The sequence below is a fragment of the Carcharodon carcharias genome, chromosome 11, assembly GCF_017639515.1.
Source record: "Carcharodon carcharias isolate sCarCar2 chromosome 11, sCarCar2.pri, whole genome shotgun sequence".
Taxonomy (NCBI): domain Eukaryota; kingdom Metazoa; phylum Chordata; class Chondrichthyes; order Lamniformes; family Lamnidae; genus Carcharodon; species Carcharodon carcharias.
In genome coordinates this window covers 74,002,538-74,018,095 of record NC_054477.1, presented here as the reverse complement: position 1 = coordinate 74,018,095, position 15,558 = coordinate 74,002,538, and the positions used below count along the sequence as shown (strand labels likewise).

Below are 15,558 nucleotides of genomic sequence, written 5' to 3'. Positions count from 1 at the left end.
CTGTTAACTGATATTCTAACACACTCTGGACAGCCTCCCACATTGTAGCCTCTGTAAACTTGAGATCATCCAAACCTTTGCAGCAAGACTGTTCCCTTATTGCCTCTGCTTTGTTTTCAAGTCGCTCCATGACTTCACCCCTCTCTATCTCTGTGCTCTCATTCTGGCCTCTTGACCATCCTGGATTTTAATTGCTCCACCATTGATGGCTGTAAGTTAACCTAGGTCCTAAATTCTGGAACTTCGACTCCTGTACCTCTCTGCCTTACCTTCCTTCTTGAAGACACTCCTTAGATCTATCTCTTTGACCAAGCTTTTTGTAATGTCAATCAGTGCCAAACTTTGCTTTATATAGCTCTTGTGAGGCATTTTGAAATGTTTTATTATGTCAAAAGAATTGTAGAAATATAAGCAGTTGTTGTTGATTAATCAAATTTCATGGAGACAAACTGTGTCTTTGGTCCTGATTATAAATTTCTCTCATCAGTTTGAACAAGCTCAAGTGTGTTAATTAATTCATTTACAGGATGAGTGCATTGCTGGCTAGGTCAGCATTTATTGCCCATTCCTAATTGCCCTTGAGAAGGAGGTAGCGAGCAGCCTTCTTGAACTGATGCAGTCCATGTGGTGTAGGTACACCCACAATGCTATTAGGGAGAAAGTTCCAGTATTTTGACCCAGCGACAGTGAAGGAATGGCGATATACTTCCAAGTCAGGATGGTGAGTGGCTTGGAGGGGAGAACTTCCAGGTGGCGGTGTTCCCATGTATCTGCTGCCCTTGGCCTTCTAGATGGTCACAATCATGGGTTTGGAAGGTGCTGCCTAAGAAACCTTTGTGAGTTTCTGCAGTGCAATGTGTAGATGGTTCACACTGCTGCCACTGTTCATTGGTGATGGAGGAAGTAAATGTTTGTGGAAGGGGTGCCAATAAAGCAGGCTGCTTTGTCCTGGATGGTGTCAAGCTTCCGAGTGCTGCTGGAGCTGCACTGATCCAGGCAAGTGGAGAGTATTCCATCACACTCCTGACTTGTGCCTTGTAGATGGTGGACAGGGTTTGGAGTGTCAACAGGGGAGTTACTCGCTGCAGGATTCCTAGTCTCTGACCTATTTTTGTAGCCACAGTATTTATATGGCTAGTCCAGTTCAGTTTCTGGTCAATGGTAACCCCCAGGATGTTGATGGTTGGGGATTCAGTGATGGTAATGCCATTGATGGTTAGATTCTCTCTCATTGGAGATGGTTATTGCCTGGAGAAGGAGGCTCTGCATATGTAATAACAACCTGCATTCAAATGTAAAGAATGAAAAAAAATGTCTGTTAAATGAAATTGAATTTCTATATGCTAAAACATGATAATGTTCTTCCTTTCTCATATTACTCTTTCAGAATCCAACATCTTTCAAATAAAAGTGATAACCATATCTACGTCCTTAATATTTGTGACTATTGTTTGTGGATGTGTTACAGTCTACAAATTTTGGATTGAAATTGTTCTTCTTTACCGACACTATTTCTCAAAGGATGAAACCATTGGAGGTAAGATAAATTCCAGGTTAAAAAATATTGATGGAATTCACAATTTCTTAATTGTAAATCATACTGTTTCTAATCTATTTACAAATATACGGTCTCATAATCATTTAGGACTATTATATTGCAGCTCTACTATAATCTTGGATTTGTTTATCCCAAACGTATTCATTAAAATGTTATGGGTTGAATTTTACTGATGGGGACGAGTTACTCACAAGCTGACTGACTTTAAATATGGCTGCCCAGCAGCATTAATACACTTGGGGGGGGGGGGGGGGGGGGGGGGGGGGGTGCGGTAGTGGGGTGGGGGGGGCCTTAATGGTATAATTGTGGGACTTCCACTCCTCAGGGAAAGGAAGTCCTGCCCTCAAGAACTGCCGGCCAATAATGGCCACTGCTGGAACTACAAACAGCTCTGCGGAGAAGATTCATGGTGACCAGATTTAGAGAAAAGTCTGCGGTTCTTGGTCAGGGATTGGGTTCTTAAGGAGTGGTGTGGGGGTGTCAGGTTTTGGAGGCCAGTGGTAGGGCAGGTGGGGGGAGTCACATCTTGGGGGGTGGCCAACGAGCGCAGGGCACCCCACCCCTCCCAAAGGAGGTACAACACTCCCTTTCAAAAGACAACACACTCAGTGGGCGGAATATTCCAGAGCCCCCCACAGTGTGTTTAATGACAGGTGGGGGGAACAAAGCAACGGGAGCTGAAAAATCGGTTTCGCACATCATGAAATGATGGCGGGATCTTTCATTCCTGGCTGACATGGTGGGTTGCAAGTCTCGCCAGAGGCTGCCATGAAACTGATTTACATCCCGCTAATGGGATGCAGTTGAAGGCCCGACTGAAATTGGATCTTCCACCAGCAGGAAATCATGCCAATCCAGAACACATCTAGACTAGCATGGTGTGTACATATCGGCACTTACCTGAAGAATGCCCAGGGCAGCTAACGGAGATGAGGAGAAGATGGAGGCCTCCAGCAATCGGAACCTGGAACACCACGTGCAGCAGTGGGTACATGGAGCATCAACTATGTGGGTCTTCTCTGCGCAGTAGCATCCAGGAGGTGGTTGTTCTCAGTGCAGCAGCTTCTTCGTATTAGATTCCTGTTAGGCAATGGAATCAAAGGTTATTGGGGGTAGATGGGAATGTGGAATTGGAAACACAAACAGATCAGCCATGATCTAACTGAATGGCAGAGCAGGCTCGAGGGGCTGAATGGCCTATTTCTGTTCCTATTTTATATGTCCATATGTTCCTCCCTTTTTGCCTTAGTGGGTGAAATAGTAGGCTTGCCTCCTCCATTCTGCCTTCCCCAGCCACACATATTATTGTGGTGTGGGCAGAAACAGCCCCTTAACTGGCTTTTAAATGGCCAGTTAAGGACTTCCATAGGCCTAAGAGTGGGTGGGCTGGCTGATGCCTTACCCGTCTACAGTAATATGGCTGACGCCTTGGAGGTGGATGTGAAGGCAGTGGGCTAGGTACCTGTTCTATTTTACGTGCCCCCCACCTGCAAATATGCTGGCTGGTGGGGGGATGTTGGGGGGGTGGGGGGTGTAATCCGTAAAATGCTCCTCTAGGTAACTACATTTCTTCAGGTGTATTTTATGATATTTGAAAAAATAGAATATATTTTTGAATAACATTTAATTTGCTATCATTTTTACTTCAATATTCTTGTGACGTGCTACTTCGTATTTTCCAAAAGTTATCATAAATACTTTTAATAACCCTTCTAATGTTATAACATGAGGGTTATTGTTTGTGTTTTCAGTTTTTATTGGACATTAAATGAGAAAATAAGTTAAACCTTTGCCAAAGTAATCCAGCAAGGGATTGAGGATTGACAAAATAATCAGGAAATTTTTGAAAAAATTAACAATGCCTTTATAATTAACAGAAGATTGTAGCCTTCTTTAGGAAATTCTTCAAATGAGTGAGTGATGAAGGGCAGCGTCAGTAATTAGAATACAAGCTAAATTTCCTCATGTTGCATTAACTCATACATGGACAAATTGGGACCTCTTGCACCTAATGTTGTGCTTGTAACTACTGGGAAAGGGATGAGACAAAAGAAAAGCCTTAATCTTGTGTCTGCATACCTATGAGATGAAATTGGACATAGCTCCAGCAGCAAAACGGGTGGAATCGCATTTGCCAAGCATTATACAACATACCTTGTACGTAAATTACATTAAAGTCAATGGAACTGCATGTAGGGTAGATAAAAGCAAAACACTGCGGATGCTAGAAATCTGAAACAAAAACAAAAATAGTTGGAAAAACTCAGCAGGTCTGATAGCATCTGCAGAGAGGAATACAGTTAACATTTCGAGTCTGTATGACTCTTCATCAGAACTAAAGAAAAATAGAAATGAGGTGAAACATAAGCTGTTTGAGGGAGGTGGGACAGGTGAAGCTGGATAGAGGGCCAGTGATAAATGGAGGCAAAGAAGAGATTGCCAAAGATGTCATAAACAAAAGGACAAAGGGGTGTTGGCGGTGGTGATATTAGCTAAAGGATGTGCTAATGGTGACATTAAGGGTAGAAAGCAGGACGAGCAAGTGACAGATGGCCCTGGTGGGGGTGGGGTAAGGGGAAGGGAATGAAATAGGCTAAAAGGTGGAGATAAAACAATGGATGGAAATAAATTTCAAAATAATAATAGAAATAGGTGGGAAAAGAAATATATATTAAAAAGTATATTATTAGAAAAAGGGGGATCGTAAAGGGGGTGGGGATGGAGGAGAGAGTTCATGATTTGAAGTTGTTGATCTCAATGTTAAGTCTGGAAGGCTGTAAAGTGCCTAATCGGAAGATGAGGTGCTGTTCCTCCAGTTTGCGTTGAACTTCACTGGATCGTTGCAGCAGGCCAAGGACGGACATGTGGGCATGACAGCAGGGTGGTGTGTTGAAATGGCAAGTGACAGGAAGGTCTGGGTCATGCTTGCAGACAGACTGAAGGTATTCCACAAAGTGGTCACCCAGTCTGCGTTTGGTTTCTCCAATGTAGAGAAGACTGCATTGGGAGCAGCGAATGCAGTAGACTAAATTGAGGGTAGTGCAAGTGAAGTGCTGTTTCACCTAAAATGAGTGTTTGGGCCCTTGGACGGTGAGAAGGGGGCAAGTAAAGGGGCAAGTGTTGCATCTTCTGCGATAGCTGTGGGAGGGGATTGAGGTGTAGGGGGTGATGGAGGAGTGGACCAGGGGGTCCTGGAGGGAACAGTCCCTATGGAATGACGACGGGGGTGGGGGGGCGGTGGCGGTGGGTGAAGGGAAGATGTGTTTGGTGATAACATCATGTTTGAGTTGGTAGAAATGGCGGAGGATGATCCTTTGAATGCAGAGGATGATCCTTTGAATGCGGAGGCTGGTGGGGTGATAAGTGAGGACAAGGGGGACCCTATCATGGTTCTGGGGGGAGAGGAAGGTGTGAGGGCGGATGTGCAGGAGATGGGCTGGACACGGCTGAGGGCCCTGTCAATCACTGTGGGTGAAAAACCTCGGTTAAGGAAGAAGGAAGACATGTCAGAAGAACTGTTTTGGAAAGTGGCATCATCAGAATAGATATGACGGAGGCGAAGGAACTAAGAGAATGGGATTGAGTCCTTACAGGAAGCAGGGTATGAGGAGCTGCAGTTGAGGTAGCTGTGGGAGTCGGCTTGTAATGAATATTGGTGGACAGTCTATCACCAGAAATTGGGACAAGAGGTCAAGGAAGGGAAGGGATGTGTCAGTGATGGACCATGTGAAAATGATGGAGGGGTGGAAATTGGAAGCAAAAGTAATCCATTTTTTCAGGTCCAGATGAGAGCATGAAATGGCACTGGAACAATCATCGGTGTACCGGAGAAAGAGTTGTGGGAGGGGGCCTGAAGAGGACTGGAACAAGGAATATTCCACATACCCCATAAAGAGACAGGCAGAATGCGGGTACCTATAGCCACATCTTTTATTTGGAGGAAGTGAGATGAGTTTAAGGAGAAATTGTTCAGTGAGAGAACAAGTTCGGCCAGGTGGAGGAGAGTAGTGATGGTTGGGGTTTGTTTGCATCCTCTGCACATGTCCCGTTTAACTCTAATATGCCTAAAATTCCAAATGTGATTTTAAAAAGTGAATTTTATCCAAATTTACTCCTCTTTTGTTTGTAACAAAGATCTTCAGAATGTATTCAAAATGGCTGAAAGATAGTAATCTCTATTTTCTTTGTTTTGTTCTCTCCCATCACCATCACCTCCACTCTGTCACAAATTGCTTGTGACCAGACGGTAAAGAATTTGATGCCTTTGTTTCGTATGCAAATGCTTCCTCCTTGGGGGAGGGTGATGAGAGCAGTAATTATATTATTACTGAGGAAAGGTTTGCTGTGGAGCTCCTTCCATCCATGTTAGAGAAGCAGTATGGATATAAGCTGTGCCTTTTTGAGAGGGATGTACTGCCTGGAGGAGGTGAGTGCTCTTTGCATTTGTTTGGTTTGTTTTAATTTGCACTGTATTTATTTTATGCTGCATATATTGTGAGGATTGCCACAGGAATTCCTCTTTATTATATAAAATGAAAATATAGGAAATGGTCAATTCCATCTTCACATTCTCCTTCATTTCTACATGACCTATGCTTACGTGAAAAATAGCAAATCATTGGTATCACTTTAATGAATGTCAAAATTCCTATACTTCCATTTAGCATTTATATAGCACCTTAACATAGTAAAATATTCCAAGGTGCATCACAGGTGCTTCAAGGTGCATAATAAAACAAAATTTGACACAGAACCGCATAATAAGAAATAGAAATGATATGTCCAGAGTTGTTGCCAGAATGCACATAATAATAAACATATGAATAAATACATAACACATGAAAACAATATTAACACAGCTTAAAGTTGTCTGTAGTTTCTTACAAAGTTAGCCTTTATCTCATTAGCAGTGTCAAGTCCTTAGCATTATACCTTTACCATGTTTCATTGATAAATATTGAATATACAGTTATGTAATCTCAGTGAATATGGTAGATTATATTTTTGTAGATAGAGTGTGTTGTTCTATTTAGTTTCACACTTTTTACCAGTATTTCCTGTTCCTATTTATGTAAATTAATATTAAATAACCTTTTGCACATAAATCTAACTAATAGTGCTCTAATTCATATTAAACCTGTTGAGTCAATTTTAATCAGTATACACCTAAATTTTAAAATGGACAACATTTTAAATATGTTAAAATATATGCAACAGTTTTTGTAACAGACCATACAGTCCAATAAATTAAATAATGCATACATTTATCTAATAAAATGTTGTGTGTATCTTTGGTGGTTGGGCTAGACATTTATCTTTTGGACATGAATTTCAACTCTTATCAAAGAGGTGAGATGAATGTTTCCTCTTTGACAACTGCTTTAAAATGTCTTTAATTTGCACTTAACCATATCACATCCCGTTTTGGAAGAGTGAACTTCACATTCTGTTATTCTGCAGTGGACAGCCAGCCTTCATAGAGCATGTTAGGCTCTACTATTAATATGGAGATAATATACAATTCTGTCAGCTTTTGGATTCTGGGCATGCTTACATTATGAAAGTACTGTCACCAGAAAAGGACCAGGACGTTTGGAGGTAGCTGAAAAAACTGTCAAATTAAATTAAATTTAACTCAAAATGTTGGATTTCAAAGTGAAAACAAATCCATTTTCAATCATTACTAATTTTATTTGCAAGACGTACCTACCAGCTCCTAAAATGCACCTGCAAATCCATCAGGATCTGTGTCAGACATGTTTTATATGTAAGAAGAATATAAAATAAAAACTACATCTTCTGGAAATCTGAAATAAAACCAAAACATGCTGGAAATATTCATATACTTTACCTCCCCAAATAACTCCTTTTCATCAGGTGTCTAAAGTCCACAAGTCATGTTTTGGAAATCTCACTAACGAAAATTGGAGCTGTTTGAAGCTAGCTTCAAGGTACCCTTTTAGAAACCAGGGACCCCTTTGGGATTGTTAAGAATACACACGAATGTGCATAAAAAGTGGATAAACTCTGTGTAACAGTCAAGCTGTTAAATCATTTCACTCCCTTGGCCCTTTAAATTTTTGAAAATAAACATATAGCTTGCAGTTGAAAAAATTGGTGCTCACTATTTCACTGTTTATTGTCATATGCATGAGGGTTGTCATTGTAGGATTAGTGCTGCTTGACTGCTTCCACAGCCTATCATTATCACAGTGGAAAGCCTGTAAGTTCACAGTTTGATTGACAGCCTAAAGTGGTTATAAAGGGATTAGCTATCTTTGATGTGGGGCTATGAGTACAAATGTTTGTTTTCATAATGGAGTAAGTACTTGAAGAAAATATTTGTTTTTATGATGGATTAAGTACCTGAAGAAATTGTTGGCTTTATAAGGAATTAAACACTTGAAGCGATTTAAATGTTGTCAGTGAGAATTTTTTTATATGTATAGTGAAGTCTGCAATAGACAGAACTTATTTTATTTCATCTCACTATGGCTCCTGAGATCTGGCCATGGTGGATACTCAGTGAGTTAGTACAGAGAGTGTAAGGGCAAAGGGTGGTTGGTAGATGGCATGAGTTGGCACTCAAGTGGCATAAGGGCTATAAAGGGCCATGGGGATGATTGGAGGCCATGGTTTGGCCTGGAGGGTATGAGGGGTCATGGGGATGAGTGGAGGAGAATGGGTTGGCATTAGTTGGGAGTAAGTTGGAACAGGGGCTATAAAAGCCACGTGGATGAATGGAGAGCATTGTTTGACATGAAAGGTATGTGGGCCCATGCAGGGTGGGTGTGGGGGGTGGTGCATGAGGTGGCTTGAATGGGGCATGGGGAGTGTATGGGGGTGAGGAGGTGTGAGGGATGAGGGCTACAGGGCTGATTTTTATTTCCTTGTTTTTATTATGATTGGGATCAAGTCCCAGAACATAAAGGCAGGCCTTTTAACAAACCCACCTCAGCACCCAGCAGCCCTTGTGGCTGCCTCTGAACTCTTTCCAGGGTTGGCGGGACTGACTGCTGTTAACATCCTCCCCCAAAACAAAAATCTGAAGATCTGGGGCATTTTCTCTGGAATTTTCCCTACTCTGCACTCCCGAATTGGAACAAAAATTCAGCCCACGTTAACAGTTTCAGAAGATTGGCATGGATTTTCCCATTTTTCTTCCCAGATCTCAATGCAATCTGGGCAGGATTGAATGTAATAGTACTAAACCTAAATGCCTTGTACCCACTGGAGTATCTGTGAGGTGTTATGTTAACTCAAAAATCCATTCACCTGAAAAAGTCCTCACTCACAAAACTGGCCACTCTTCCAAGTTGGATTGGTAAGTTTCTGCTGATTGCACCCAGAATTTCGCAAGAATCTAACATTAATCACCTCTAGCTGGAGTGACTAGCAGTTAACTGAAGCCTGACCCATGTCTGTTCCTTTTACTGTTGCTGCAAATAATGTAAGCAAAGGACTTTAAATTTTGTTTGAATTATTCTAAATTTAGTCAATTCCAGCAGAGTAGGACACACTTGTGTGGATACAATTGACTGCATGTCACAAACCAAGGACAGATCAAAACAATCAATTGAATTGGTGGGCGTGAGGGAAGATGTGATAAATTAAAGAGCGAGGACAAGGCAAGAGAACAAGATGGCAATAAGGGAATTGAGTCATAGAGGCCTACATCACAGAAAAAGGCCCTTCGGCCCATTGAGTCTGTGCCAATCAAACAAGTACCTAACTATTCTAATCCCATTTTCCAGCACCAGGCCCTTAGCCTTGTATGCCATGGCATGGCAAGTGCACATCCAAATACTTCTTAAATATTATAAAGGTTTCTGCCTCTACCACCCTTTCCGGCAGTGAGTTCCAGATTCCCACCACCTTCTGGGTGAAAGAATTCTTCCTCACAGCCCCTCTAAACCTCCTGCCTTTTACCTTAAATCTATGCCCCCGGTTATTGATCCCTCCACCAAGGGGAAAAGTTCCTTCCTGTCTACCCTATCTATGCCCCACATAATTTTATACACCTCAATCATGTCTCCCCTCAATTTCCTATGCTCCAGGGAAAATAACCCCAGTCTATCCTCTCTCTCCTCATAACTAACACTCTCCAGCCCAGGCAACGTCCTGATAAATCTCCTCTGCACTGTCTCTAGTGCAATCACATCCTTCCTATAATGCGGATTCTAGAACTGCACGCAATACTCCTAGCTGTGGCCTAACCAGCGTTTTATATAGTTCCAGCATAACCTCCCGGCTCTCATATTCTATCCCTCAGCTAATAAAGACAAGTATCCCATATGCCTTCTTAACCACCTTATCTACCTGTCTCGCTACCTTAAGGGACCGGTGGACGTGTACACCTAGGTCCCTCTGATCCTCGGTACTTCCCAGGGTCCCACCATTCATCATATATTCCCGTGCCTTGTTTGTCCTGCCCAAGTGCATCACCTCACACTTATTCAGATTAAATTCCATTTGCCACTGATCAGCCCAGCTGACCAGCCCGTCTATATCCTCCTATAATCTAAGGCTATCCCCCTCACTATTTACCACCCCATGAATTTTCGTGTCATCTGTGAATTTACTGATCAACCCTCCTACATGCAAGTCTAAATCGTTTATATATATATATACCACAAACAGAGAGGGACCCAACATCGATCTCTGTGGAACCCCATTGGACACAGGCATCCAGTCACAAAAACACCCCTCGACCATCACCCTCTGCTTCCTGTCAATTCTGGATCCAATTTGCCAAATTGCCTTGGATCCCATGGGCTCTTACCTTCATTATCAGTCTCCCATGCAGGGCCTTATCAAAAGCCTTGCTGAAGTCCAAGTAAACTACGTCAAAAGCCCTCATCTACACACTTGGTCACCTCTTCGAAAAATTCAGTCAAATTGGTCAGACATGATCTCCCCTTAACAAAAACCACGCTGACTGTCCTTGATTAATCCCTGCCTCTCCAAGTGTAGATTAATTCTATCCCTCAGAATTGCATCCAATAGTTTCCCCACCACTGAGGTTAGACTGACTGACCTGTGGTTCCCTGGTTCCCTTCCACCCTCCTTGAATAATGATACCACATTGGCTGTCCTCCAGTCCTCTGGCACCTCTCCTGTGGCCAGAGAGGTATTGAAAATTATTGCTAGCGCCCCTGCTATCTCCTCCCTTGCCTCACTCAACAGCCTGGGATACATTTCATCCAGGCTTGGAGATTTATCTACTTTTAAGCCTGCCAAACCACTTAGAACCTCTTCCCTTTCTATGCTATTTCCTTTAATTATATCACAGTCCTTCTGCCTGATTTCCATACCCACGTTGTCCCTCTCACTTGTGATCACCGACACAAAGTATTCATTTAGAACCCTACCTACGTCTTCCGGCTCCACACACAAATTACCACTATGGTCCTTAATGGGCCATACACTTTTCTTAGTTAACCTTTTACTCTTAATGTACTTGTAAAATAACTTTGGATTTTCCTTTATTTTACCTGCCAATGATTTTCATGCCCCCTTTTTGCTCTCCTAATTTCAGTTTTAGGTTCCCTCCTACACATTATATACTCCTCTAGGGCTTCTGCTGTTTTGAGCCCTCTGTATCTGCCATAAGCCTCCCTTTTTCTCTTTATCCAATCCTGTATATCCCTCGACATCCAGGGTTCCCTGGATTTGTTGGCCCCACCCTTTGTCTTAACTGGAATATGTTGGCCCTGTATTGTGCCGATTTCCTTCTCGAATGAGTCCCACTGTCTGACGCAGATTTACCTAAAAGTAGCTGCTCCCAGTCCACTCTGGCCAAATCATATCTGATCTTATTAAAATCGGCCTTCCCCCAATTTAGAACTCTGATTTCTGGCCTATCCTTGTCCTTTTCCATTACAACCTTGAATCTAACAGAGTTATGATCACTATCTGCAAAATGCTCCCCCACTGATACCTCTAGCACTTGCCCCACTTCATTCCGTAAAATTAAGTCCAGGACCACCCCTCTCTTGTAGGACCTTCTATGTACTGGCTTAAAAAGCTCTCCTGGATGCATTTTAAGAATTCTGCTCCCTCTAAACCTATCACACTATGACTAACCCAGTTAATGTTGGGGAAGTTGAAATCCCCCACTATTACTACCCTATTATTTTTACACTTCTCTGAAATTTGCCTACATATCTGCTCTTCTATTTCTCTCTGACAGTTTGGAGGCCTCAGTGCATCCCAGCAATGTGATTGTTCCTTTTTTGTTTTTAAGTTCTACCCAAATAGCTTCATTTGAGGAGCCTTCTAAGATGTCATCCCTGTAATTGATTCCTTGATCAATATTGCAATACCCCCTCCTCTTTTACCTCCTTCCCTGTCTTGCCTGATGACCCTGTATCCTGGAATATTGAACTGCCAATCCTGTCCCTCTCTCAACCATCTGTCTGTGACAGCAATGACATCATACTTTCTTGTGTTAATTTGTGCCCTCAACTCATCTGCCTTATTTGTCAGACTCCTTGCATTAAAATAAATACCATCCAACCTTGTCAAACTCCCTTGTGCATTAACTGGCCTATAATTTCTATGCCTTCCAGACTCACTTGCTCTCTCTTATAATTTTGGCTGTGCATCTCTCCCTGCTGAACCTCCTCTCAGGATCCCACTCCCCTGCCAAGTTAGTTTAAACCCCAACAGCACTAGCAAATCTCCTCGCAAGGATGTTGGTCCCATTCCAGTTCAGGTGCAACCTGTCCACCTTGTACAGGTCCCACTACCCCCAGAAACGGTCCCAATGTCCCAGAAATCTAAAGCCCTCCCTCCTGCGCCATCTCTCCAGGTACGCATTCATCTGGATTAACCTCCTATTTTTATACTCACTAGCATGTGGCTCCTGGAGGTCCTGTTTTTTAATCTGTTTCCTAGCTCCCTAAATTCTGCTTGCAGGATCTCATCCGTCTTTCTACCTATGTTGTTGGTACCAATATGTGCCACGATCTCTGTCTGTTTGCCTTCGCCCTTTAGAATGCCCTGCAGCCATTCAGTGACATCTTTGACCCTGGCACCAGGGAGGCAACATACCATCCTGGAGTCATGTCTACGGCTGCAGAAACACCTGTCTGTTCCCCTTGCTATCGAGTCTCCTATCACTATTGCTCTTCCCCTCTTTTTGCTCCCCGCTCGTGCAGCTGAGCCACTCACAGTGCCATGAGCGTGGCTGCACTCCTCAGAGGAGCCGTCACTCTCACCACTTTCCAACATAGAGAAACGGCTCTCGAGCGAGATTCACCCTGGGATTTCCTGACCACCTGCCTGACACCTTTGTTCTGACTGATGGTCACCAATTCCCTCCCTGTCTGCATTTCCATAAGCTGTGGGGTGACCAAGTCTAAAAACGTGCTATCCATGAAACTCTCAGCCACACGGATGCACCTCAGTGCCTCCAACTGCTGCTCATGTTCCGAAACCTGAAGCTCAAGTAGCTGCAGCTGATGGCACTTCCTGCACAGGTGGTTTATCAGAGTGCAAGGAGCATCTATGGCTTCCCACATGTTGCAGGCGGTACATAACACAGGACTGAGCTGCCCTGCCATGCCTCTAGTTGAAAAAAACCCTTACTTTATGTTAAATACAGTTAAAAAAAAGTTAAATTATTTATGTACTGTAAATAAAAACTAGAACCCTTATTTTCCTTAGCTTAATCTATTTTAAACTGGTGAAAAATTGGAGAAAAAAACTGGAGAAAAACATGTACCCACTACTCACCAATCAGCTCTCACCTTTGTGCTGATATCACTTTTTGAAGTGACTACTTCACTGTGATGCTGACTGCAGGACACTCTTCCCAGGTTGATAATCAGAGTGTGGCAGGAAGGGACAGAACACACAAACTTAAGAGTGCACCAGCAGATAAGGCTAGAGATTACAAAAATATTAAAAAGACAGAATTAAAGGCACTCTATCTGAATGCACACAGCATTTGCAACAAGGTAGATGAATTGATAGCACAAATGGAAGTAAGCAGATATGATCTAATTGCCATTACAGAGATATGGCTACAGGGTGACCAAGGCTGGAAACTGAATGTTCAAAGGTATTTGAAGCATAGGCAAAAAGGAAAAGGAGGTGGATAGCACTGTTAATAAAGGATGAGATTTGTACATTAGTGAGAGAGGATCTTAGATCATTAGATCAAGACGTAGATCAAGGAGCTAAGAAACAACAAGGGACAGCAAACATTGGTAGGGATTGTTTATAAGCCACCAATATAGTGATTATGTAAGTATAAATCAGGAAATTAGAGGTGCATGTAAAAAAGGGTAATAAAGTTATCACAGGGTCTTTAATCTATGTACACAGTGGGCAAACCTAATTAGCACTAATGCTGTGCAAGTCAAATTCCTGGAATGTATATGAGATGGCTTTTTACAACAGTATTTTGAGGAATCAACTAGAGAACAGGCTATTTTAGATCCAGTATTGTGCAATGAGAAAGGGATAATTAATAAACTTATTGTAAAGGAGCCTCTAGAGAAGAGTGATCATAATATGATGGAATTTTCTATTAAGTTTGAAAGTGATGTAGTTCAACTCAAAACTTGGGTCTTAATTCTTAATAAAGGAAACCATGAAGGTATGAAAGGCTAATTGATTGTGGTGGATTGGGAAACTACATAAAAAGGTATGATGGTAGACAGGCAATGGCTAGCATTTATAGAATACACGGTTTACAACAAATTTACATTTTTTTGAGATGCAAGCAGCCAGCAAGAAAGGTCATGCAACCATGGCTAACAAGAGATATTAAAGATTGTATTAGATCAATGGATGAGGCTTATAAAGTTGCCAAAAAGAAGTAGTAAACCTAAATTGAGTTCAACAATTTTAGATCATGAACTCTCTCCTCCATCCCCACCCCCTTTCTGTTTTTTCCCCCTCCTTTTTGTTTTTTCCAATAATTTATATAGGTTTTTCTTTTCCCACCTATTTCCATTATTTTTAAATGTATTTCCATCCATTGTTTTATCTCTACCTTTTAGCCTATTTCGATCCCTTCCCTTCACCCCGCCCCACCCCCACTAGGGCTATCTGTACCTTGCTTGTCCTGCTTTCTACCATTAACTAGCACATTCCTTAGATAATATCACCTTCAACACCTCTTTGTCTTTTTGTCTATGACATCTTTTGGCTATCTCCACCTATAACTGGCCCTCTATCCAGCTCTACCTGTCCCACACCCCCCTTAAACCAGCTTATATTTCACCTCTTTTCTATTTTTACTTAGTTCTGTTTAAGAGTCATACGGACTTGAAACGTTAACTGTGTTCCTCTCCGCAGATGCTGCCAGACCTGCTGAGTTTTTCCAGGTATTTTTATTTTTGCTTTAGTAAACGTGAGGATTGGGAGTATTTTAGAATTTAGCAATGGAGGACCAATAAACTGATAAAGAAAAAATAGAATATGAACTAAAAAATAGCGAGAAATGTAAAAATTGACTGTAAAAGTTTCTACAGGCATGTAAAAAAGCAGAAATGTGGGCCCATTGCAGGCAGAGGCAGGATAATTTATAGTGAGGAATAAGTAAATGACAGAGAAGTTAAAAAAGTTCTGTCGAAGGGTCATGAGGACTCGAAACGTCAACTCTTTTCTTCTCCAAAAAATACTTTGTGTCTGTCTTCACAGAGGAAGATAAATAAATCTCCCATGAGTACTAGAGAACTGAAGGACTAGTGAAAATGAGGAACTGAAAGAGATTAATACTAGTTAAAAAGCTATACTGGAGAAATTAATGGGACTGAAAGTTGATAAATCACCTGTACCTGATGATCTACATCCCAGAGAGTTAGAAGAGCTGGCTGTAAAGATAATAGATGCATTGGTGATCATTTTCCAAAATTCTATTTAGTTTGGAACGATTCCTGCAGATTGGAAGGTAGCAAATGTAATCCCACTATTTAAGGAAGGAGGGAGAGAGAAAATGGGGAACTACAGACCTGTCTGCCTGACATCAGTAGTAGGGAAAATGT

General features: G+C 42.0%; 1 protein-coding gene across 1 annotated transcript in view; it reads left to right on the top strand.

Moving 5' to 3' along the window:
* Positions 1 to 15,558, top strand: part of LOC121284322 (interleukin-18 receptor accessory protein-like) — a 67,209-nt gene that overhangs the window by 47,858 nt on the left and 3,793 nt on the right. Inside the window, exons 9-10 of the mRNA XM_041199717.1 lie at positions 1,388 to 1,537; positions 5,802 to 5,984. Of these exons, the coding sequence (XP_041055651.1) occupies positions 1,388 to 1,537; positions 5,802 to 5,984 (333 nt within the window). The remainder of the gene's footprint in view (positions 1 to 1,387; positions 1,538 to 5,801; positions 5,985 to 15,558) is intronic.